We start from the raw sequence: 23,450 nt of genomic DNA on the forward strand, positions 1-23,450 counted from the left end.
CCTACAACCTGGTAAGTTTTCAGCGCCATCTTTTTTCCCCTCCCATCTCTGTTCAATCTCATGCAGAGAACTCTGCTGCTGGGCTCGTTTGTGTGCTTGTGGAATTTAAAGAAACACACGAGGATGCTTGGTATTTATTAGAGCTTTATTGATACTTACACAGCCACTCTCTACAGAGCAGTTGCTGAAGGAGGAGCCCTATTTTCAGAATTTAGATAAAAGGATTTGGATTTCTCTACTTAAATCAGAGCTTCAGTCTTTAAATCTGAAAGAGGAAAAGATTTTGCAAAAGATCTAAAAATGAATAGGTGGATGGAAAGAGAATGGGCTGCAGGTGTGGTGGTGGTACAGGAAAGCTAAAAGAAGTGAGCAGCAATGTGGAAATTTGGAACGAGGCTGCAATAACACAGTCCTTGATTCTGTCTTTCCTGAGTTCAGTTTTTTCTTACTGCTTGGTTAAAGTTTCAATGGAAGATATTAGTTCTGTCAAGCCTCTGTTACATTATTCAAACTTATTTTGCTCCTGCATTTTTTTTGCACCGAAAATGCTTTTTTCTATGTACTTTCTTAGTTTCTCTTCATTAGCCTTGAGATCAGTAATAGAGTAGATACGTGAGTCACTGTATGATTTTATGTGCCATATTTTTTTCTTCCTGATATGCTGCTCATTTTTTTTTTTGTTACTGACTCTTTCCATAACTCACAGCCCTTTCATATTTCAGTTGTTTGAAAATTGATCCCTTGCCCTTGAGGTGAGAGCTTTCCTATTTGTTGAGCTTTATCTCAGTACAGGGAGAACAGTGCTTTGTAACTGGGGCCAGTGCCATGTGCTTTGCTTTCTGCCACCAGCTTGTTTCAGTGGACCTGCTGCTACCTGGTTTGCTCAGTCCTAGTGGTGCTGTAAAATGCAGAGAGCAGTTTATGTGGTCTCTATCAGTGTGTCCCTTCTTGGATCTCGTATACTTGCTAAGTGCTTGGATTACTGAGACCAATAAATCCTTTCCTAGAGGCTATGCAGAGTCTGACAGTGTTTTGTCCCCACACTTTACACCTGGGCTGACTGCTTCTCACCTCATGAGAGCAGTTGCTCATGGAATATTTGTCCTTGAACTGTTCTCCTGACTTCTGTGTACCTAAACTCATGATTCCATTGCATAAAATGATAATGGGCTCGTACTTATGAGAGGTTCTGTATCAGTAAATGAGCTATCAAAAGGAGCTTGCCTACTTTTTCATTGGCAAGAAAAAGATTTCTGTATATGTGCATATATTTCTGTGTGTGTATATACATATATATATATGTATATACATATGTATATGTATATATATTCTGTATATGTTCCCTTAAAGTGGAAAGCTGCCTGGCCAAGCGCTCCTCTTTTTGAGTAGCCAGGTAACCATCACCATCTCTAGAAGTCATCTGATTGTCTGGTAGAGAAGACAGTTGATAGTGCCTCTCCTCAGTGGGATTTAAAGTAGGATCTTGCCCTGCAGTCTCAGCCACAAATGGCATTGAAACCTATTTGAAAGAATGGATTAAGGAAGATCAGTTTGAAGGATCTCAGCTGTCTTTGTTGGATACTTTTATTAAAAGATTCTGGGTTTCCTTGGAAGCAGCGGCGTATCAAATTGGAGAAAAGTAGAAGACTTCACACAACTTCTTTAGCTGCAATCCCCAATGTGGTCCGTAGGTTTTTAGCAGCTTGCTGAAAGGTGTCTGTTCACATGGCCACAACAGTGGTTTGGAGCTTGGGTTTGGGCACTCAGCGCAGGGACAAACTCTGCTTTTCTCTTGAGATAACTGGATCACCAGCAGAGCTGTAACGAGCTTATAACAAGATGTTATACTGAAAATGATTATTGATGGTTTACTCTTAGCTTTTGTAGAAGTATCTGGGTTTTCCCTGAGTTTGGAACTAAACATTCCAACTCTAGTTCTTCTTGTAGTTGTAGTGCATAGCTTCAGGCAAGCTGCTCATGAATTATGTAGTGTCCCCCAGCTTCCTTCCTCTTCCCTACTTGCTAACTTCCCACGATGAAGTCTAGGATGCACACAATTTCTGTAGTAGCTTCAAGTTGACGTGAAATTTTGTCTAAATCAGTGCTGTGTTTTTGTGTTCCTTCCTTGTGTTGCTTCTCGTAATATTCACTGCAAATGTCAGACTCTCCTCAGTGATACGTTTGGCACAGGTTAAGTGTAACAGACAAAGGTTTGCCCCAAGCCTGCCGATGGGACAGCTTGGTGACTGCAAGTGAGTAAACATTTTAAATAATTGAGTATTTTAACAAGCATCTTACGTACATGTTTAAAAGGCAGCAACAACAGTGGAGCTACTGTAGGATCAGTGCACTGTAAATTTGAATTGCTTGCTAGAAGTTTAAGCTCAGGCACCGGCTGTTGGCACGTTCCTCGTTTGGTCCGTGTGCGTTCTGACTGAACAGCAGTTGAAGAGTTACTTTTGAGCTTGAGATTGTCGATGTGAGGCTCCAAATGCCGTGACGTTGTGATCAGGTTTGTGATGTTGCTGGATCCTTTTTGAAGCTGCTGGCTTGGGCTGTGAGCAGGCTCCAGAGACACCAGTTCCGTTTGTTTGGGGGGTTTCATTGGGAACATTGAATGGGGAAGCTCCTGCTCCTCTGGGAGTTGATTTTGGTTTTGTTTTTACCGCAAAAAGTCCATGCTGCCCAGCAAGTTCGTTCTGTACCCAAACACAGCACTGTAAATCTGTGGAAAATGCTGACTGATGATGTACAAAATAATTGGATTTTTTGTCTTCTGAGTTAGCACTTTTTCTTCCATTGGAGGACTCTCAGTTCTATTCCTGGACACCGTTATGCTCTGTTATATTCACCCTTTTCTGTATGGAATTACACAGTAATTGCCACTCAGTACTAGAGATCCATCTTGTCTGATGGCTTATGACAGCAGGCACTTGTTAGCTTTTTAAAATCCAATGGCTGATGTCAGACACTTGAGAGGAAGGTGCCAGAAAACAAGCAGTAAAAAACTGTCAGACAATTTCTCCCTGAGGGGAGTGGGTTTGGGGGCTCCTCTGAGCTGGTTATGTTACAAAAGATAACATTTATTTTTTCATATTGCTGTTCATTTTTTAATATTTCCTGTACATCTATTTTTACTATCGTTACATGTAAATACCATTCTAAATAAATGCTTTCTGTCAATGACAAGCAAGTGTGTTGCTGCTTTCAAAGTAGGCTAGCTAATTTTTGAACAGAGAACATCTCGTCCCAGCTACTTTACAAATGAAATAACCAGCAACGAAAAAGATGTTCCACCTTTTGCAATTTAAAGAAGTCCTCTTCGTTCTCGGATGAGTACCTGCAAAGGGATAATACATGTTGTGAGGTTTTTGTGGCCATGTATGCCTACGTGCAGAGCAGAATCCAGGCTGCTTTGCCCTAGATGGTGCAACTCTTAGCACTGTTGACAGCCTGGCTTTGTCTGCACTGCCATGGTTGTGGCATAAGATGCTGGACAGTTTTCACTTGGTGTGGCTTCCTCTCTCTGTCCTGTTTTCCCTGTCTCTTCTCACAGGCTATCTCTGGGCTTCCTGATTACTTCCTATTTAAGATTAGTAACGACTTCTCTGTTAGAATAAATAATGACTGTTGTATTGCAGTGACCATTATACTGCATTTCCAAACGTCACCACGTCGATGTACTTTGTGACAGAGATGCACTTCGTGCATGTGTAGTGTGGTAAGCAGAATGTCTGCACACTGATTAAACACAGGGAGAATGTTACATTTTTGATACCAAAATGTCTTGCTGTTAATAATCTACATATAACTTACCTATGTCTTACGATTAGGAATTGTGAAATGTGCATACTTCATGCATTGTCATTGAGTTCTCACTTCTAAGAGAATGCTAAGCAGCTCCTTGTGTTACAGATGCTGGTTCCCTGACTTCCAGTGCTGTTGCCCAACCTGCTATCAAGCTTATTTTGCCTCTCTATTTTACAATGTAAACAGGAAATAACCTGTAAATGGGATAATGCTCAAAGAAGGCCAGTCAGTTAAAAAGGGAATGTGTTTCTACAATGATTGCAGATTCTGCCATGAGTGCATTCAGTGATTTAAGGAAAGAAAAAAACTAACACCTTTTACCAACATTTAAAATAGATATTTTCAGGTGTGTAATTGTTGTTTCTGTTCAAAACAAAGTATTTCAGCTTTGGAGGTTGCTCAGCATTCATTTTAAACGCAGAGAAGCATTTAAGCACTGGCTGTAACGTGTGAGTTGTCCCATTATATGAAGGCTGAACCCTGCATGACCCAGTTCCCACATAGACCAGCATGCAGATGTTTTCCCTGCTCCATATTAATCCTTATGTAAAACATTGTCACTGAATTCCAACAGATACAAAGAATTCAGATTCCTACATGCCATTACAAGCAATGACATTTAACAGAAGGTTCTTTTCGTTATCTGTTGCAGTGCATTTGCCACTCTGAGAGCACATCACTGGCATTATGCTCAAGCTTTTCCTTGTTGGTTTTTGCAGAATTCAGACTGCTCACTGAGTGGTACAAGTCCTACTGGGGTTTGTATGTGCCAGCACCAAACTCATTTACAGAAACTCATTTTGGGGGCTGTTTGACTTCTTGCATTTCAGTCTTACTTCCTGTTCAGAAGGATTGAGCTGGGAAAACTCGTTTGCTCAGATCTACCTCATTAATGTTTAATGATTGTTTTGGTTTATTTTTAACCTTTTGATTCCACAACTGACAACAGGATATATACACAACTGGCAGGATATATATATTTATTTGTTTGCTTTTGTAAGCAACTTTTTTTCTGGAAGGAATACAGTGTGATAAGAGAGCTGTAAAGATGGGCTTTGTAAACAAGGCTTAATTATGTCCCATTCAGCTGCTGGTGTAGAGAAATGTTGATGTGATATGGGAGATGTTCCTTGTAGGTGGATTAAAACCCCATCAGTCTCCCCAGGTACCCTATTTAATGTACCAGCAAAGAGCTAGAGAACAGCTTGGTGAGCAAATTAAGGAAAACTTGATTTGGGGAGACACGGATCTGAAAGTATGGTGGGAGGCATTGGTAAAGACTGAAAGGAGCTTTGCCTTTGATTTCTTATTCATCAACCTCCCACAGTATGCTAAGAAGAACAAACATACTGTGAATCTCTAAATAGAGAGTTTCTGCTGTGTTCGTTCTGGGAGGGGAGAATGGAAGTCAGTCTTGTTCATAGGACAGCTCTCAGGAGGTGCGTGGTTCTCGTGATGTGAAAGTGTTCTTTGTTCTGAGTTAATGGAATTAATTTATCCTTACCCTTACTGCCAACCTGGTCAGCGTTGTGTAAGCAGCGCGTAAGAGGAGTGTTCTCATTTCTGGTAGATAAGAGGTACTCAGCTTCTAAATGAGATTTGCATGGAAGCAGGGAATTGCTAGGTTAGCGGATAACTGCCAGATGTCGTTTAAAAAGCCTTCTATAAGAGTAGAACAGGCAAAATAATCCAATTTGTCAGCAATCCAGAACCAACTAACAAAGGCTAAGGGAATAATATAGAAAACAGATCCTCTTTCCATTAACAGGGCTGTTCCCAGTTGTCTTGGCCTTGCAGGTGGTCTTGTTTCTTTTTGCTGGTGGGGCTGGTGGTAAGGTTTCATGGCTTTATTTTGAATGCTTTGGAAATAGCCCCTTGCAGAGGACCTGCTCTTCCAGGACGTGCTGTGTTCCGTCAGGGCTGTGGATTACAGGGAAGGGAACGTTCTTGTGGAATGATGCAAAGCCTTCAGGTCAGACCAATTCAAGGATACACAGCACTATTCACCCTCTCTTCCCCCCCCCCCTTCTATAACACCTTGTTTTAAAGGGGAAAGAAACAGCATTGTTGCAGTTAGTGCTCATTTTCTGTGCTCAATCTTCAGAACATATGCTGTTACAGAGGTCTGTTTGGTTTTGAATGTGGGCGTACAAGAAGGTGATCTAAAGGAGTGTCACCTCAGGATGCGTATAAGCCATCCAAAAATTGCTGAGGATTTAGAAATTTCAAAATATTATTAACATCAATTGATGTGCCCTCAAATAGGGCTCATTTCTGGGGAAAAGGCTGTAATGGAAAATGTTCAGCTGCAGCAGTAAACATGATGTATCTATTCACACTAAATACTTTACAGACTGTGATAGAAGGACTGCGATCCAAACTTGATTTTTTTTACACTACATTTCATATTCACTCAGTTGTGTGTAGAAGTGAGGTTGAGAGGAAAAATAGGATCTTAAATTTGTACTTTTTCATACTTGTGACACGTTGGGTTTGATCAAGCGCTATTGCCCACGATCTTGTATGGCCTGTTACTCCTTCCAGCCTCCAGAATTGCTGATCAGTGTCTTTAAAGAACAGGATAAGTTGTCTAGAAGTATTAACAACCAGCACTTTAATTAATTAATACCCAGTTCAGAAATCCCCAATGCATATGGAAAAAAAAAACAACTAGTGAAATACTTCCCTCATACCCGAATGTCTGTGCTCTGGGGATAAATGCCCAATAAATGTAACTGCCAAGCCTGGTTTCTGCCAGGCACATCAGTCCTGTGCTGCACCATCACGATTGCTCCCTATGGGGGTGTTTGCAGGATGGGTGCTTAGGCAGCTGTGTTTCAGAATGTGACACTGAACTCGAACCAGGTTGCCCAGTCTGAGCCTTTTTTTTTTTACCTTGGGATACACATTTGTGTTGGTTTAACTCACGTTTGTTTGATCTCCAAAGAATCAGGCCTTGCACAGGGTGAGCCGTCATCCAGACTGAGATGGTCTTCTGCCAGCACCTCATTTACTGGCTGCAGGCTTACCAGCCAGCCAGCAGCCCTTTGTCTCTAAGTTCTCTTCCATTACGAAGTCTCTTTATTTCAGGAGCAGCAAAGGACAAAGTCATTCCAGTCCATGTGGTTAGGTACTTTACGTTTCTGCTGTTTGTATTGTTTGGGGTTTTTTGTTTTCTACTAATGATATTATTTGAGTGTTCCAGTCTGAACATGTTTTCCTACAGTTCATCTGGTTACTGACCATAATGGACCATTTCCATTGTTTCTCTTGAATTCAAATCTGCTGTCTTTTCCTGAGAGGATGCAAGATAATGGGTACCTACAGAATGCAGCTGAAAATCTGCAAACATGAGTTTGCCCCTAACTATTGAGGAGGAGTACTCTATTCCTGCTGGCAGAGTTGCTCCTCCCAGATACACACTCAGCATTCAGCTTCTCCTTCTGGTTGAGAGGTGGACTCAGGCAGAGCAAATCCAGACACGCAGTGCCTTTTAGTTCTTGCTGCATCCGAAGAATTAGAAAAAGGGGAATCAATACATCCCGGTGTACCCTTCTATTGGCAGGAAGGAGCTTGTATGGTCTTTGCAGCCTGAAGACCCTGTTCTTCCTTGAGACTGTGCATATTCTGCAGCAGTTCTGCCTGCTGCGACTGGGAGAGGAGAGTTGGGTACCTTCATCCATGATGATATCCTTATGTTCAACTACGGTTGTGTTCATTTCTCTTTGGGTCAAGAATCTCTTCCCTGCCTGTCTTGCTGTAGACAATGGAAGGGTGGAGGTTGCACTCGTTTGATTGAGGGAGTGCTTTGTGTCATCAAATTTTGCCTTTACTGTGTGATGGAAGTATAATGCTCCAAATTTGATTCTTCTGTCATCTCAGGAAAATTTCAAGTCATATATTTTTCTTATTGAATTGAGACCGATATCAAGCAGTGTTTTGCTGCTTCAGGTTCCATATTGCACCTTGAAGGAAAGCAGTGCAGTAGGAGCTGTCTGATAGGAACCATTTGTCTCTGATGCAGAATGCTACCATTCTTCCATACCGTGTTATAACCAGTGCCTCTGTGTTGCAGACAGCCATTCCTTTCTCATCTCACTTTTTGCTGTAGCTAGCACATGCTGTCTCATTTTCTGACATTGACTATCATGGTACTGTTGGCTTTCTGTTGGTGTTGGCTGGCATGGAGAGATACTGGAGAAGGAAATCTCCATTCATTATTTTATCTCTAAATCCCTCTAATTCCTTTGTAGTGGCAATGAGTGTTTCTTCTTTAAGTTATCTGAGCAATCGATTTAAAATGAAATCATAGAATCATATCTTAGAATGATAGAATGGCTTGGGTTGGAAGGAACCTCAAGGATCATCAGTATTGTGGAGGTTTTTCTCTCCTTACTCCAGGCTGCTAGAAAAACCTAATAACAGACTTTACATCGAAGATTTCTTTTCATCATATGCTATTTTAGTTTTCAGATCTGTGATTTAAGCTCTTGTTTTCTGACAGAACAACAGAAGAGTAGTGTGGATGGGATGGGAACATGAATGCATTTCCTTTTTGTTCCTGCAGTACTTGAGAGAAAGTGAAATGTCACAGTGTATTTTTCTTTTAACACCCCCATAGAAATGCTGCTTCATGCTGTGTGTTGCTGTAGGATCAAAGCCTAAGAGTACCACCGGAGCCACCTTAGAGAGCTTTTATATTGAAGTGAGCCTCATTTTTGATCTATAACCTGAAGAGAAGATACTCTCAATGATTAGTGCTACTTAAATATCTCTGGGGAGTTCTTATTTAATTTGATTTTGTTCTGTGATTTGTGTTGTGTGATTTTGTTTGTTTTTACGTCGCGGTTGTAAGAGGTGAACCCTTCGGTTTTCTGTGCTTCCTCAATTTGATTGAAATTTCTAAACGAACAACTTCTACGTTATTAACAGGACATGGAGCAGATGTGAAATGTGTTGACTGGCATCCGACAAAGGGTTTAGTTGTATCAGGAAGCAAAGACAGCCAACAGCCGATCAAGTTCTGGGATCCAAAAACTGGCCAGAGCCTTGCCACGCTGTAAGTCCGTGCCCACACCCTTCGCTTTGCTCGAATACAAGCTGACTTCATGTTTGTCTCTTTTTAGCTTATTACCTCACATCTTTCCAGCCGTATGCAATTACTTCAAACAGAAAGCTAATACTTTAATTGTGCCAGAAAATCTAGAAATTAGGTGAAGTTTAAACTTCAAAAATATTGACTTTAATCACAGCATCACCAAGGTTGGAAAAGGCCTCCAAGATCATCCAGTCCGACCACCCATCTACTACCAATATTTCCCAATAAACCATGTCCCTTAGGACCACATCTAAGTGTTTCTTGAACATCTCCAGGGATGGTGTTTCAACCAGCTCTCTGGGCAGCCCATTCCAGTGCCTGATCACTCTTTCAGAGAAGAAATGTTTCCTAATATCCAGCCTGAATCTCCCCTGGTTTCAAAGTACAAATAGCAACGTCCAGGCATACGGCACAGAAAGGTCTGCTATTCTAGCTTAGTAGCCTGAACTGCTTTGTTGTTGACCTAAATATTTGGAACTGATAAATAATCATGTTTGATTTGTCTGAGAAATTGATATCTGGACAAACAGTTTTCTTTCTGCGCCTGCAGACACGCTCATAAAAACACAGTGATGGAGGTGAAGCTGAATCTGAATGGCAACTGGTTGCTAACAGCTTCTCGTGACCATCTCTGCAAGCTCTTTGACATTCGTAACCTGAAAGAGGAACTTCAGGTCTTCAGGGGTCATAAGAAAGAGGCCACAGGTCAGTAGTTGTTTGATATCGCAATGTTTCCTCAGTACGCTTGGTTTAAAAATGAAAGTTCTTGAGATCCTGATTTACATGAGGTAGGAATTCTAGTGTCATACTTTCTGATTGTCAGTTATTTTGTATTTCAGCTGTGGCCTGGCATCCTGTTCACGAGGGGCTGTTTGCCAGTGGAGGGTCTGATGGCTCTTTGTTATTCTGGCATGTTGGGTACGTAGCATTTTCACCAGCGCGTTGGAAAGGTGTTGGTCAGATGCTCAGGCTGTTACATGAAACACACAATATACTTTCCACTTTTTAATGCATGTTTATTGTTTTACTCTATCACTGAGGATTTTTGTGAATAGGCTTCGTTTCTAAAGCTGTATTTTAAAGGATAAATTGCTTGTACACAGTGTAGTCTTTTCTTGAGGGGTGATCAGTGATTAAAGCTGCTAGTTTCTTAGAGCTTCTCACGGTGTACTGTAATTATTTTACTTTTAAACAAATAGTTTTAACATTTCCTATGCAATTGAATTCCTGCTGAAGTACAACTGTGTATCATGAATTCGTGCAATAGAAAAATACCTGAGGCTTATTTTTACTGAAGTAGGGGACAGAGGAACAGTAACACCAGGAACACCTAAATAGCAGAAGTTTTGTATTGTATCTGAATCAGATAATCTTCTCTGTGATAGCTGTTTGGTTTTTTTTAATGCACCAGGGTTGAGAAGGAGGTTGGTGGAATGGAAATGGCCCATGAAGGAATGATCTGGAGCCTGGCGTGGCATCCCCTCGGACACATTCTCTGTTCGGGCTCAAATGATCACACCAGGTATTTTAAAAGATTCAAAGAAGGAGTCTGAGGGGATGTGTGTATGTTCAGAACCGAAAAGGGTGCTTGGCATTGGTGAACAAAGAGAGGTTCTGATACACAGCCAATGCGCAAAGCAGAGAGACAAACTTGAGTGGGAAGGACCTGACATTTTACATGAGAAGTTAGGGTGATGTTTAACCTCCTGTCCTTCATCTAAGGAAGCCTTAAGAAACACTGACGTTTCAGGTTCCTGTGAGATTTGGAAGCTGAGGAGCTTAATAAATATTCTTTTGATGAAGAAATATTCCAGTCTCCACAATGTTTTTGCCCTCAGATCATCTGCTGATCATGTCTCTTTGTGCATTACAAGTGCAGTGGAATGTGCTGTAATGGAGTATCTATAAGTGGGGTGAATTTTTGTGTGTAGATGTGTCTACCATCAAGGTTAGCTTTATGTGAAGGATGTGCTTAAACACAGGAGGAGGTTCTTAGAGCTGTCTGGATATCGGCAGTACCAGTGCATTGTATTTACTTCATGCTTTGAAGCATTTTCTGAATAGTAACTGTAGAATTAATATAGTATAGAATCATAGAATGGCCTGGGTTGAAAAGGACCACAGTGATCATCCAGTTTCAACCCCCCTGCTGTGTGCAAGGTTGCCAACCACCAGACCAGGCTGCCCAGAGCCATAGTAATGGTTTTTCATTTGAACCGCACACCTAACGTTCAGATTCACTGCTGAACTCAATTAGTAGGAATTGAACCCTTATATAACCAAGTTAGCATACTAAAATTTAGATAAATAAGTTGTTAGGTTAAAAGTAGTTATTCTTCTTGACCTCCTGTTGAGCTCGTTATCATGTAACTTCCTTTTGACAGTAAGTTTTGGACTCGAAATCGGCCTGGAGATAAAATGCGAGATCGTTACAACTTGAATCTGCTGCCTGGGATGTCAGAGGATGGTGTGGAATATGGTAAGGCAGTTCCCTAGAACGTGGGGATGAGAGGTTTGGGGGTTAGGAGCAAGCTCTGGGCTTTCAACTGGCGTTAGAATGTGCATCTGGGTGAGACACTGAAACAGCATACAGCACTGGTGACCACCTAGATAAAGATATTTTTTTGCATGAATGATCTTATTCTCCAAGCGATTCCAACAGTGCGTCTTCTTTTTTTCCACAGCTCCAGGAGGTAAGAGCTGCTCAGTCCAGCAGAAATGGAAAGGAGGTTGGGCTCTCCCTCGGGTGATGTCTCTGCTTTACTTTTCTTCCTGGCAACTTCATGCAACTTCAAGACTTTCCACTGTCCTGAGCTACAGCAGGAAATCCTTTCAAATTATTCAATTTGACTCAAATTTTAAAACTTATCTCTCCTTCCTAAGGATTTTTCTTTGTTAAGTTCAAGCTGCTCAGGGTTGTCGGGTTGTCCAGCTCTGTGGCATACCTCAGCAACCTTTTTTTTGCCTCAAGGGTTACGTCTGTTTGCTCATAAAGCTGTTTGATGACTTGCCCTTTTGTGTTTGGGAACATTAGTTGTATCATCAAGATGTATCATCTGAATTTGATTTAAGTTTTAAAATATGTGTGTTTACTATAACAAAAATGGGAACGGATATGAAATTTTCTGAAATGTGACCTTCCTTCAAAAGGAAGTAGTTCCTGGCCTTTTGGGGGGTGTTTTTATGAATCTGAATGGGCAGTTCTTTTAATGTCTTTCGACATATGTAAGTTTAAAAAGTGACCCAGCATTTGTGAAATACATAACAGTGCCAATGGTAAAAGCACGGTAAGAATCCAGAAGAACAAAATGATAATGCAAAGCAAATAAGTATAAATATTTACTATTTTCCTCTAGATGATTTGGAACCCAACAGCCTAGCAGTTATCCCTGGGATGGGAATACCTGAGCAGTTGAAAATAGCCATGGAGCAAGAGCAGATGGGTGAGTAGTTGCTATAGGGAGGCATTTTTCTGAGCCATCCAGATACTGTACAACTTATTGTTCATTCCTGTCATATAATTGGGTAGCACCACTGTTTTCTGAGGTTCTTGAGTGCATATTTCCCATGAAAAGAAGAAAGAGATGGGAAACGTCAAGGTTTATTTTGTTAAATAAACTGTAAGGAGAGTTACAGAATTACTTTGTAAACCTGTACTGCACTAACTGTTTGCCTTCCCTGCTGTTAAAGGGAAAGATGAGTCCAATGACATTGAAATGACAATCCCAGGACTAGACTGGGGAATGGAGGAAGTAATGCAAAAGGACCAAAAGAAAGTGCCACAGAAAAAAGTGCCCTATGCAAAACCAATACCAGCACAGTTTCAGCAGGTAAGCAGCTGATAAACAGCTTTGCAGTTTTGAACACCAAAAATAAACTTGTTCTGTTGGATTTCCAAAAAACGTCCAACATCAGTGCAAAATAACTTACCACAGTAATTAAAGTACCATTTATGCATTAGATACTTGGTTAAATCCCTTATATCACATACACATACCTTGAAACTAGGATGCTACAACACCTGGATGTTCTGTTCAACCTAGTTTTTAGCTTCTGATTATCCAGGTTAGAATTATAGAATATCCTGAGTTGGAAGGGACCAACTCCTGGCTCAGCAGAAGACCATCCAAAAATCAGAGCATACATCTGAGAGCAATCTCCAGATGCTTTTTGTACTCCAGCAAGCCAAGGGACAGCAACCACTTCTCATAACATCTTCTCCTCCAGACCATTCACCATCTTTGTAGCCCTCCTTTGGACACTTTCTAATAGTTCTATGCCTCTTTTGTACTGTGGTGCCCAAACCTGTACACAGTATTCAAGGTGAGACCACATAGAGCAGAGTGGGACAATCCGCTCCCTCGTTATTCATTATTCCAGCATATCTTGTCCCAGTCAGTGATTTATTACACATGTGGTGTTTCTTAGAATTAATTTTATATTTACTATTCTTTATAGGCGTGGATGCAGAATAAAGTTCCTTTGCCTCCCCCACCTGAGCCATTGATCGACAGAAAGGAAGACATTAAGCTAGAGGAGAAAAAGAAGACACAGGCAGAGATTGAGCAGGAAATGGCAGCACTTCAGTACACAAACCCACAACTCCTGGAGGTATGTGTGTAAAGCCAGTTGCTGGAGCTCGGCACCAAAATGTGTAACTTGCTTTTGCAGTACACTTTTCACCTTTTCTCAAAAAATGTGGTTTAATAAGAATAAGACTCGATGCATGAAGGCAGCTGCACCAAGGTCTCCACATTCCAGTTGGTCAGACCCACTTGTGTAGTTGTGTTCCTGTTGATTAAGAGAAAAGTGCTAACTCTTTTCAAACTCCTAAGAAGGAGACAGTAGCTTCTGATCTTCAGTTTTTTCATATTTTTCTGTGTTTAGTTGATTTGCTGGGTTTCTCTTATTTATTTATCTATTTATCTGTTTATCTATCTATCTATCTATTTATTTATTTATCTATTACAGCAACTGAAGATTGAGAGACTTGCACAAAAACAAGCTGAGCAAGTGCAGCCACCTCCAGGAGGCTCTCTTCACGGACCCCAGCCTTTTCCAGGGCAAGGCCCAATGTCACAGATGCCTCAGGGGTTTCAGCAGCCCCTTCCGCCACAGCAGATGCCAATGAATATGCCTCAGATGGGACCTCCTGGTCCACAAGGACAGTTCAGACCTCCGGGACCCCAAGGACAGATGGGACCTCAGGGTCCTCCATTACACCAAGGAGGTGGAGGTCCGCAAGGCTTCATGGGACCACAAGGACCTCCGGGCCCCCACGGACCTCAAGGAATGCCACGGCCTCAGGATTTACATGGACATCAAGGAATGCAAAGGCATCCCGGCCCTCACGGGCCAATGGGGCCTCCAGGCCCGCAGGGTAACGCTGGTCCACAAGGGCACTTAGGACCGCAGGGCCTGCCTGGCTCTCAGACTCATTTGGGGCCACAAGGTCCGCCTGGCCCGCAGGGTAACTTGGGACCTCAGGGTCAAGGAATGCAAGGGCCACCTGGTCCCCGAGGGATGCAAGGACCTCTTCCTCACGGCATGCAAGGAGCTCCGGGATCTCAAGGGATGCAAGGTCCTATCTCCCAAGGGCCTTTGATGGGACTTAATCCAAGAGGGATGCAGGGTCCGCCAGGGCCCCGAGATAACCAGGGACCTACTCCACAAGGGATGATGATGGGTCATCCGCAAGAGATGAGAGGTCCTCATATGCAAAGTGGTTTGCTAGGACATGGGCCCCAGGAGATGAGGGGGCTGCAGGGACCCCCGCCTCAAGGCGCAATGTTAGGACCGCCGCAAGAAATGCGCGGGCCGCAAGGCCAGCAGGGACCTCTGCAAGGCTCTTTGGTAGGGCCGCAAGGAAACATGCAAGGACCTCAAGGACAACCAAACCCTTCGAGGGGGCCGCATCCTTCCCAGGGCCCTCTGCCTTTCCAGCAGCAGAAAACGCCTCTGTTGGGCGATGGGCCTCGTCCCCCGTTTAACCAGGTACGTATTGATCTGTGTAACGAGAAGAGTGTTAAAATTGTAGGAACGATAATGTGCTGTACAAATGTCAAGCAAGAGATGAGAGTGTGGAGGTGAGGCTCAAAACGGAAGCTTCAAGGGAAACTAAATGACGACGAACAAAGTTACGTAGCTTGGAAAATCAGAGGTACCTGTAGGGATGGGATTACTGGGAGTACAGACACAGAAATCAGGACCTTATAAGAATGTATGAAACCGAAGAGAAACTCCAGGTTTGTTTGTGGTTTTTTTTTTTAGCTAGAGGATACGGAACTGTCTTAAATGTGAGGTTTCCTGGAGAGTAGATAAGCTCAAAGAAAAGTTGAATTGAAGCCAGCAGAACATAAAAAATATGTGTGAATTAAAGCAAATTATTGTTGACTCTTAGTTGTCCCAAACTGATTTATCCAAACTGAGGAGTGAGCTTACCACAGATACTGACGTATCTGGATACTGGAATATCAGCTTAGTCCCTGGTTGAGCTTTCCAGAACAGCCGTCCTGCTTCCTGCATAGGAACAGGAATTGCTTAGCCACCTTCATACCTTGTGAGCCACCAGGTTAGAGCCTGTGTTCCCAGACTTGTTACTGCACCATGTGCTGAGCAGCACCAGAGAGAGCACAGGGAGCACGCAGGCTGAGTAGGACCAGCCTGGCTCTGGAGCTGGAGCACCAAGTTCCAGCAGGCTTCACCAGCTCAGCAAAATACTTAGGCTCAGCTCACCTGGAATATTGGAGATTGTTGCTTGTGAAGGCACTAATTACTTTTGCAGGGATTAAGGCTGGTTCAGCACCAAGCTGTCAGGTGCAGCTTGCTCTTCAGCACCTTAAGCAGCACATTTGCTCCAGCTGCTGAGCTGCCACAGATAATGAAAAGCCCACTACATTTATTACTCCTTACAAGTTCCTGTTGTTGCGATGTTAATTTTGTACTTAAAATGTCATGTTTGTCTTCAGCCTTAAGGTAAATTTTGAAGGGGATGTACTGGAAAAAATCTACAATTCTGAGAAATGTGTGATTATTTTTAAACAAAATTGGCTGTTGTACTGAGTGGTTTCTAGGTTAGACAGTTATGGATGTACTTAATGGGGAGGCCAGTATCAATCACAGTAACGTGTGATGACTTTGAACTAAATCTCACTGGCTGTGCTTCAGATTGAGACAGAACAGCCTACAAATTGTGTATTGGTATGGTGTTTTTTTTCTTACAAGTCAGCAATAACTTCCTGCAGAAGTCCGTAAATGTGACCTTATTGCTGAGATTTCAGAGTCGTCAAAATGAAGGACAGGAACTGGCTCCACAGCTGTTGCTCATCTCATTTCTACCAACGTCGTGTTTTTGTGGTTATCCTAAGGAGACCAACTGCTCCGCCTAAACTGCTGCCACCAAGGTGGCGTGCACTTGTTGGAGCCTGCTGTTGGCAGGATGCAGGAGGTTGTTTGCAGCAGGCAGATGTTGTGCTCCATAAATGCTGCTACCTTCGAGTCTTTTACAAATATTAAAAAGACAGGTAACAAAGCTGGGTATTTTTGGCTATTTTTCCTTCCTTGTCTAGCTTTAGAAGGCTGATGTATTGAGAAAATGGGCAGATTGTGCAGTTCGTAGTGTTCCTTTCCATAGTGTTCCTTTCCATTTTTGGTCCTGTTGGCTTCCTGTTGAGCAGAAGGGTAACTCCTGTCTTGGCTTTTTTAACAACAGGCTTTGACTGTTTTAGTCCTGAATTTAGTGTTTTCCTTCTGTACATTTGTAGAAACGGCTTGCCTGCCTTTTTAGAAGCAGAAGAGGAGTGTTCGTTTCCTTCATTAAGGGCTTCTGAAATCAATACTGAACCTGTGTGCCTATTTTGGAGGATCATGTCTGTAGGAGATAGCACTGTTACCTTCACCCACTGCTCACTGAAGAGCTGCGTGCGGGAGATGCCCATCTCTTCCCAAGTGGGAGAGCTGCTCCCTTCTGCAAATGGGGAACAAAACACAAACCTGTTTGAGAAAGAAAGGGACCAAAATACAATGTGATCAGCAAAACTGTATTCTGAAGATAGGAATATTGATGTTAAAGTGCAGACGGGTAGATAAAGTATTCCCAAGTTAGCAGTGGTATCTTGGGGCTGAAGTGGTGATTGAGAGTACACCTAATCTTTTGGGTAGGCTGGATTTCATCTCATTTCTTGGCATGAGTGCTTTAGACCAAGTCTCTTTCCATGTAGAGGCAAACTCTTGGAGCTTGCAGTGGCTCCAGCTGCAGTGAAAACAGATGGCAGTTGTAAGGTGGCTGTGCCCTTTGCGTGTGGGCCAGCAAAGCCAGCCCTGCTGCTCTGCCTGGTGCCACAGCACAGCTCTGCCCACCTCCAGCTGTGGGATGTACAGGGCTGCCTGCAGTTCTCAGCACAGTGCCTCCTCCTGTGCTCTGCAGTTCACTCTGTCTGCTAGGAGCCCATTTGGGCCCATGGTGTATTTTGAAATGAAAGGCATATAAAAATGCACTATGACGGCTCTGTCTTCCTAACTTGTCGAAGTGTTTGTTTGGAAATAGAGGGTTTTGGCAAAGAGTGATTGACCTCATGAGGTGGGCACTAAGAGCTGCTGCTCTGGTTGAACAGCAGTGACATAAACTTAAGAAGTTCAACAGTTTATTGTAAGTAATCTTGCATTAAATACATGAGAAGTGGTGGAGCTCCAGCAAGGCTTTGTTCAGGGATGGTGACAGCTTTGTCCTTCCTGGACAAGGAGCTATTCTTCTGACTCAGCTCACCATTCAAAGAGGTTCATGTGCTTTTTTCTCTTGTAACAAGCACTGGAACCAGGCCTTCTATTCTGCTTTTATTTTCCCAAAAATTTTACAAAAACATTCAGTGCAAAGGTGCTGTTTGTAGTACCTGTTTATGTGTTTTTTTGTGATTATTACCTCCGTTGCAGTTCAATACAAAAGTATAATTTAAAACCAGTATTTCAAGATGCAACAGGAAAAACTGCACAAATGAACTCTCAGTGTTGCTCCTCAACCCTCTCTCTAAAATAATTAATAATAAAAGATGGTCTTTCACAGAAAGTAGGTACAGAGTATGGAAAAAAACCCACGTGGTCAGAGGAGGCATGGGGTAACCTGGTACCTGCTGCAGTCCCTCCTGGGTCTGTATCTGCAGCATACACATCAGCACCTGGTGCTTTCCCAACAAATGCATGCAGTTCTCTCGCCTTGTCTAACAGGCATGGAAAACGGGAGCTTTATTATCTTTTGGTCGTTACGGATAAAAGATTAGTCATGAGTTTTCTAGATAATTGTGTATGATCCTCAGGAAACAAAAGCGTCACTGATGTGAATGTGAAAAAAATCAGGCTGAAACTAATCGAAAATCAGCTGCTGCTGTCATAAGGGCTGTGAAGATGCACTGTTCCAATAAAGGAGTTTGGTTTGCTGCCTTACAAAAGGCTCAGAAGCAAGAATACTCACGCATGCTAATTCACATGGCTTTTCTTACCGTACACTAACAGGACGGACAGAACCCAGGTCCTCCACCACTGATACCAGGACTGGGGCAGCAGGGAGGACAAGGTCGTCTCGGCCCCCACAGCCAAGGACCTGGCCTTAATAAAGGTAATTAAATGCACTGTCCATTCTTCTGCGAATAGTTCTCCAAAAAGATGCTGTTCCAGTGCAGACCCTCTAGATAGAAAAGGCTACAGCACAACGAAGGGTCCGGATTGAGAGGGAAGCTACAGTAGACTTGGGCTGGAATACAGAAGAAAAGCTTTTCCCCCAGAATTCCTTAATGTGAAATGTATGGTGTATGCTTTGTAGAACTGTAGAAACTAAAACGTCCTAGAGCATTTTTTAGGAAAAATTACAGAAATCTGCTATGGTTTTTTCCCTCAAGGTGACTCCCGTGGTCCACCAAACCACCACATGGGCCCTCTCTCAGATAGAAGGCACGACCAGAACAGTGGTGGCCCTGATCATGGGCCTGAGAGAGGGTTGTTTCGAGGTGGCCAGGAGTGGGGTGATGGTAGAGACAGCAGGGGCATGCCAGATAGACGAGGACCTCACCCAGATTTCCATGATGACTTTGATCGACCAGATGACTTCCGGGACGACTTCCATCCAGATAAGAGATTTGGCCATCGATTGCGGGAATTTGAGGGGAGAGGAGGCCCACCATTGCAAGATGAGAAATGGAGACGAGGTGGACCTGGGCCTCCCTTTCCTCCCGATCACAGGGAATTTGAAGGCGGGGGTTCAAATCGTGGCCCTCCTGGTGCTTGGGAAGGACGGAGACCTTCAGATGATAGATATCCACGGGATCCTGAGGATGCACGGTTCCGAGGAAGACGAGACGAGAGGTAAGAATAAATCGATTCGTTCTTCTTGGGTAAAGGGTGAACGGAGGGAATTCTTTCTTCCCGGTTTCCTTGTCATTAAGGAGTCTATCTGTTTCAGATTTATAAACTGGAAACCAATAAGGAAATGAAAACTCTAATATACCTGAGTATAGAGTCCATAAAATCATTCAGTAATAGAAGAAAACTTGAAAAATGGTCATTGTACACAGCAGCTTCCGTGTCTGTAAACAGTAAGTAAAGAGAAGGGAGGAAATTTGTAGAGAAGATCCAGTGACACAGGATGAAGATTTGAGATCGTTTTGACGAAAATTGAGAGGAAACTCGAAGGTTAAAATGGCAAACTTTTGAACACTAGAAGTGGAATTTGAGACTCTGTCTCCAGTCACAAACTGCAGGATGACTGTGGAGACTGTAGAACGAGCTGTGAGATACTTGTGAGGAGCAGGAGCAGTGATCCTACTATCAAATATAAGGGGCAGAGCTCTGCAGCCTGTTGGACTGTCGAGACTATTTTCTCATGTTTTTGCTTGTAGGAATTTTATTTCTTTTTCTGGCTTATTTCTTAATGCCAAGCAAAGAACTCAAAAATAATCTAGTTTATAGCAATGTCCTCTTCATTGCTCACAATTTCCAGATCAATCACAAAGGGATGACTTTGCTTCTAGTTATTAATGTAAACATGGAGGAATTGCTCAAAGTTGGCAAGACGACCTGTCACTGAAATTGCTCCAGATTTATGCTAGCTTAACAGAGTTAAATTTGGCCTCCAAGGTCTAAACCTCTCACTGACCACCAACTCCATATGTATAAAAATGTGTACTTGTACAAATATATTGTGGTCTCCACATAATGTGAATTTTGTGTGTTTTAGTTGCCTTTTAATCATTTTCTTACATTCCTTTTACTTTGCATCTGTACAGCTCTTCTTTTAGCTATTTTCTACCTAGCTCTGTAAAGATGTACCTTCCTTTTGTGTGAAGAGTATGAAAGGAAATGAACAAAAAGAAGGTAACAAAGCCGTTTAAAAGACAGAATCCGAGTGGAATAGTCTGCCTTCCATAACTCTGAAAGACGTAGCAGACAATGATTTTAGAAGCTCAGTAGAGATTTTCAGATCTTACATTGGGAATGTTTAGGGATTGGGGAATATTTTATTCTTATCCTGATTTTACAGAGGTTTTAGGAGGGGAGTCCAGGCATCTCAGGACCTGGGAATCTGACTTGTGAGCTAACGAGGGTCTGTCACAGTGCAAGTGTTTGTACAGAGCGGTTAGCTGGAGAAGAATCCTCACAGGGCTCTGAAAGGCTCGCTGTGCTTGCACTTAGTGATTTCCTCTGAGTGAAGGTGAATTGGTTGCCATGCTGATGCTGAAGTGAGCCTAAGAATCCCGACTGCTCGTTTAGCTGACTTGGTTTGGAATTTAGATTGTAACTGGTTTGGTCAAAAACGTGAGAGGGAAGTGTGTGTATGTGTGTTTCTCTCTAATTTCCCATCCTTTTCATCTCTGTCCTGTTCTCACTCTACCTGTGCATATCAACATGATGCTTCTACTGCAGAGACCTGCCTCTTCCTGCTGCTAATCTGCACAGTGTGTAGTTCTGTACGTTAAGGTCCTAGGCCTCAAGGAAGAAGATGAGAGCAGTCAAACAGGAACTGAGCCCTATGCGAGGCAGGGTTTTACGTGTGACTGATGAGAAAAAGTGAAAAAGGATATACATAACCCAATATTAGGAGCCATGGCTGTATCAGGCATAGGTGTGATAGATTTCAAAGCTAAACTTTGTCCGTAAGGTTGCCTGGAAACACAGAGAAGGGTCCTCCTCCCGGTAGCCATAGGATCTTGTGTTGCGAATCTTGGTAATTTACAAACTAAGCAGAATCTCACCAAGCCAGTATTAAAATGGGAGACCCTCTAAGGAATATATCTAGAGGACTGTGCTGTCTCAAGGCTAAACAACATTGCGATGTGGTTATTTGAACCATTTGTACCTGAAACTGCTGAGTTTGTTTTCACAAATCACCCAGGTTAATGTGAAATGGTTCATTGTCCATATGCAGCACTCCCTCCATCCACTGTTGTACCTGTACAGGCACAGCAGCCTCCTCTCTGTATTGTGTTTGTTTTCTGGGAGGTGGAGACAGACCTTTTGTTTTTAATTTAAAAAAAAGAAAAAAAAAATGTAAAAGTTAAAAAGAAAAAAATAATATTGTATTGTGTTATGACTACTGTTAAAATATTTAAATTTGTAATTAAAAGGTTAATGTTGTTAAAATTCTAAATAAAAGTATCTAAAGTTTTGCTTGTAATAGGGTGCACTGTGTCGTTAATGAGCCGGGGAAGGGGACGTGCACAAAGCCAAGGCTCGGAGCATTGCGGCGCCCGCAGTTTGCCCAGTGGGAGAAGAGGGGAGGTGGGGGGGCATCAGTGTGCATGGGCAGACAGAGCTGCACTGTCACTGCTGGCGCTGAGGGGGGGCAGGATCCCAAAGCAGTGTGCCTGCACCACCTAACGTCCCCTGGTGCTCGCACAGAAGTTGCCCGGGTCGGGCTGTAAGCAGAGGCAGTTGTAGCAGTGGGTGCTCACGGAGCTGCAGTGATGCACGGGGCATTTATGGGCTTTGCCAAGCACTCCAAGTTGGTGCTGTAAGAAACAGAACTGCTAGCGTTTGTGCAGCCATCTACAGGCTTACCTGCAATGGCACTGACAGCTAAGACAGAAGCGTTCTTCCCTCTGAAGATCTGTGTTAAGACCCCAGTGTGATACTGGAGGAGCTGTACTCAGTTCAGATGAGATGCAAAAGCCAATTGCATCCAGTTACTGAAGATGCCATGGTGCTGACTAGGAGTAGAAATTACTGACGTGAGGGGCACTGCTACGTTTTGCAGAACAGAGCTCTTCGTTTACTGCAGATGGATAAGCTGCTGGTGAGGTTGTAGAAAGCCACTGTGACACTGCTCAGCAGTCATCATCCCTGCTGAGCCAAGTGCAGCCTAGAATCGTTTCTCAACATTGTAAACTTAAAAAAGAAAAACAGAATAAAAAATCCTCTGTGGAGGGACTGAGTAAGAGAATGTTCTAGCGAGAGACTCCAGAATCCATAGGAATGTGATGCTGACATGTTTCACTACAGCCTTGACTCTCACTGCTTTTATTTTTCCTGCTTCGTTTGTAATCCCTTAAAGCAAGAGCACTGCAGCTAAGAGAAATTCACTTGTCCTTCTCCTTGCCTTGCCTTATATCTATCTCACTGTTTTCATTTTTTTTTCCTTGTTAAATGAATGCAAATATACTTGACAGTATTTTCTGTATGGGAAAAAAAAAAACCAAAACCAACACAACAGAAAGAAGTGAGGAAAAACTATACAAAATAGCTAAACAAAGCTCAGAGACAGACATTGAGCACTTTTCCACCCACAAATCCTGTTCTGATAGCTGTATGTACTGTAGTGTTATGTGAAACGGTTCAGAAAGCAGCTTAATAACCAACTGTCTCAAGTTTATCAATGTAAACCTTGTCTAAAGGTGTACCGTGTTCTTTCTTGTAGCTTCAGAAGAGGAGGACCCTCGAGACACGAGGGCCGGGGACCCAGGGGGAGAGATGGCTTTCCTGGTCCGGAAGATTTTGGGCCAGATGACACTTTTGACTCCCCAGATGAAAACTTGAGAGGAAGGGACCATGGTGCTCGGGGCCGAGGTCGTGGTGCAATTAGAGGTGAGGGGAACATTCTTCCACAGTGAAATACAAGGAGAAGGTAGCAAGGGTGTTTCTTGGGCAAACGGCAACAGTTTCACAAATGCAATTGTCTCTTCTCACTCCTCTCCCTGCATCTCGTGCTGCTCAGGAGGCCGGAAGGGTCTGCTTCCTACCCCCGATGAAATTCCACGCTTTGAAGGTGGGCGGAAGCCAGAATCCTGGGATGGAAACAGAGAACCAGGTAAAGAAACAGCTGAGGTCTGCTTCAGATAATCAATGTCTGCAATGTAACTGCTTTAAAATGAATAACATCGCTACTTTTCTCTGTGCTTCGTGTGCTCAGTCTTTCATCACCAGAGATGCACCGTGTAGGTTTCTGGACTTATAAATATAGAAATAAATGAACTGCCTGGAATGTAGCTAGCTGTAAACGCTGCATTTCCACAGAATAATAAATGAATAAATCATTTATTATCCTGATTCACGGTGAGATTTT

General features: G+C 42.8%; 1 protein-coding gene across 4 annotated transcripts in view; it reads left to right on the forward strand.

The window, feature by feature from the left end:
* WDR33 (WD repeat domain 33) overlaps positions 1–23,450 on the forward strand; it is a 61,812-nt gene that overhangs the window by 35,650 nt on the left and 2,712 nt on the right. For 2 of the 4 annotated variants that reach the window (XM_052687405.1, XM_052687403.1), the window contains exons 8-13: positions 8,743–8,869; positions 9,459–9,613; positions 9,748–9,826; positions 10,320–10,430; positions 11,293–11,387; positions 11,593–12,286. In XM_052687405.1, the coding sequence (XP_052543365.1) occupies positions 8,743–8,869; positions 9,459–9,613; positions 9,748–9,826; positions 10,320–10,430; positions 11,293–11,387; positions 11,593–11,807 (782 nt within the window). In that variant the 3' untranslated portion in view covers positions 11,808–12,286. Of the gene's footprint in view, positions 1–8,431; positions 8,491–8,742; positions 8,870–9,458; positions 9,614–9,747; positions 9,827–10,319; positions 10,431–11,292; positions 11,388–11,592; positions 12,352–12,598; positions 12,739–13,366; positions 13,520–13,879; positions 14,903–18,412; positions 18,516–18,795; positions 19,259–22,805; positions 22,973–23,102; positions 23,196–23,450 lie in introns of those variants that run through there. The other 2 variants (XM_052687414.1, XM_052687412.1) reach the window with 2 other exon arrangements.

The sequence above is a fragment of the Tympanuchus pallidicinctus genome, unplaced genomic scaffold, assembly GCF_026119805.1.
Source record: "Tympanuchus pallidicinctus isolate F22 unplaced genomic scaffold, pur_lepc_1.0 scaffold22, whole genome shotgun sequence".
Classification (NCBI taxonomy): Eukaryota; Metazoa; Chordata; class Aves; order Galliformes; family Phasianidae; genus Tympanuchus; species Tympanuchus pallidicinctus.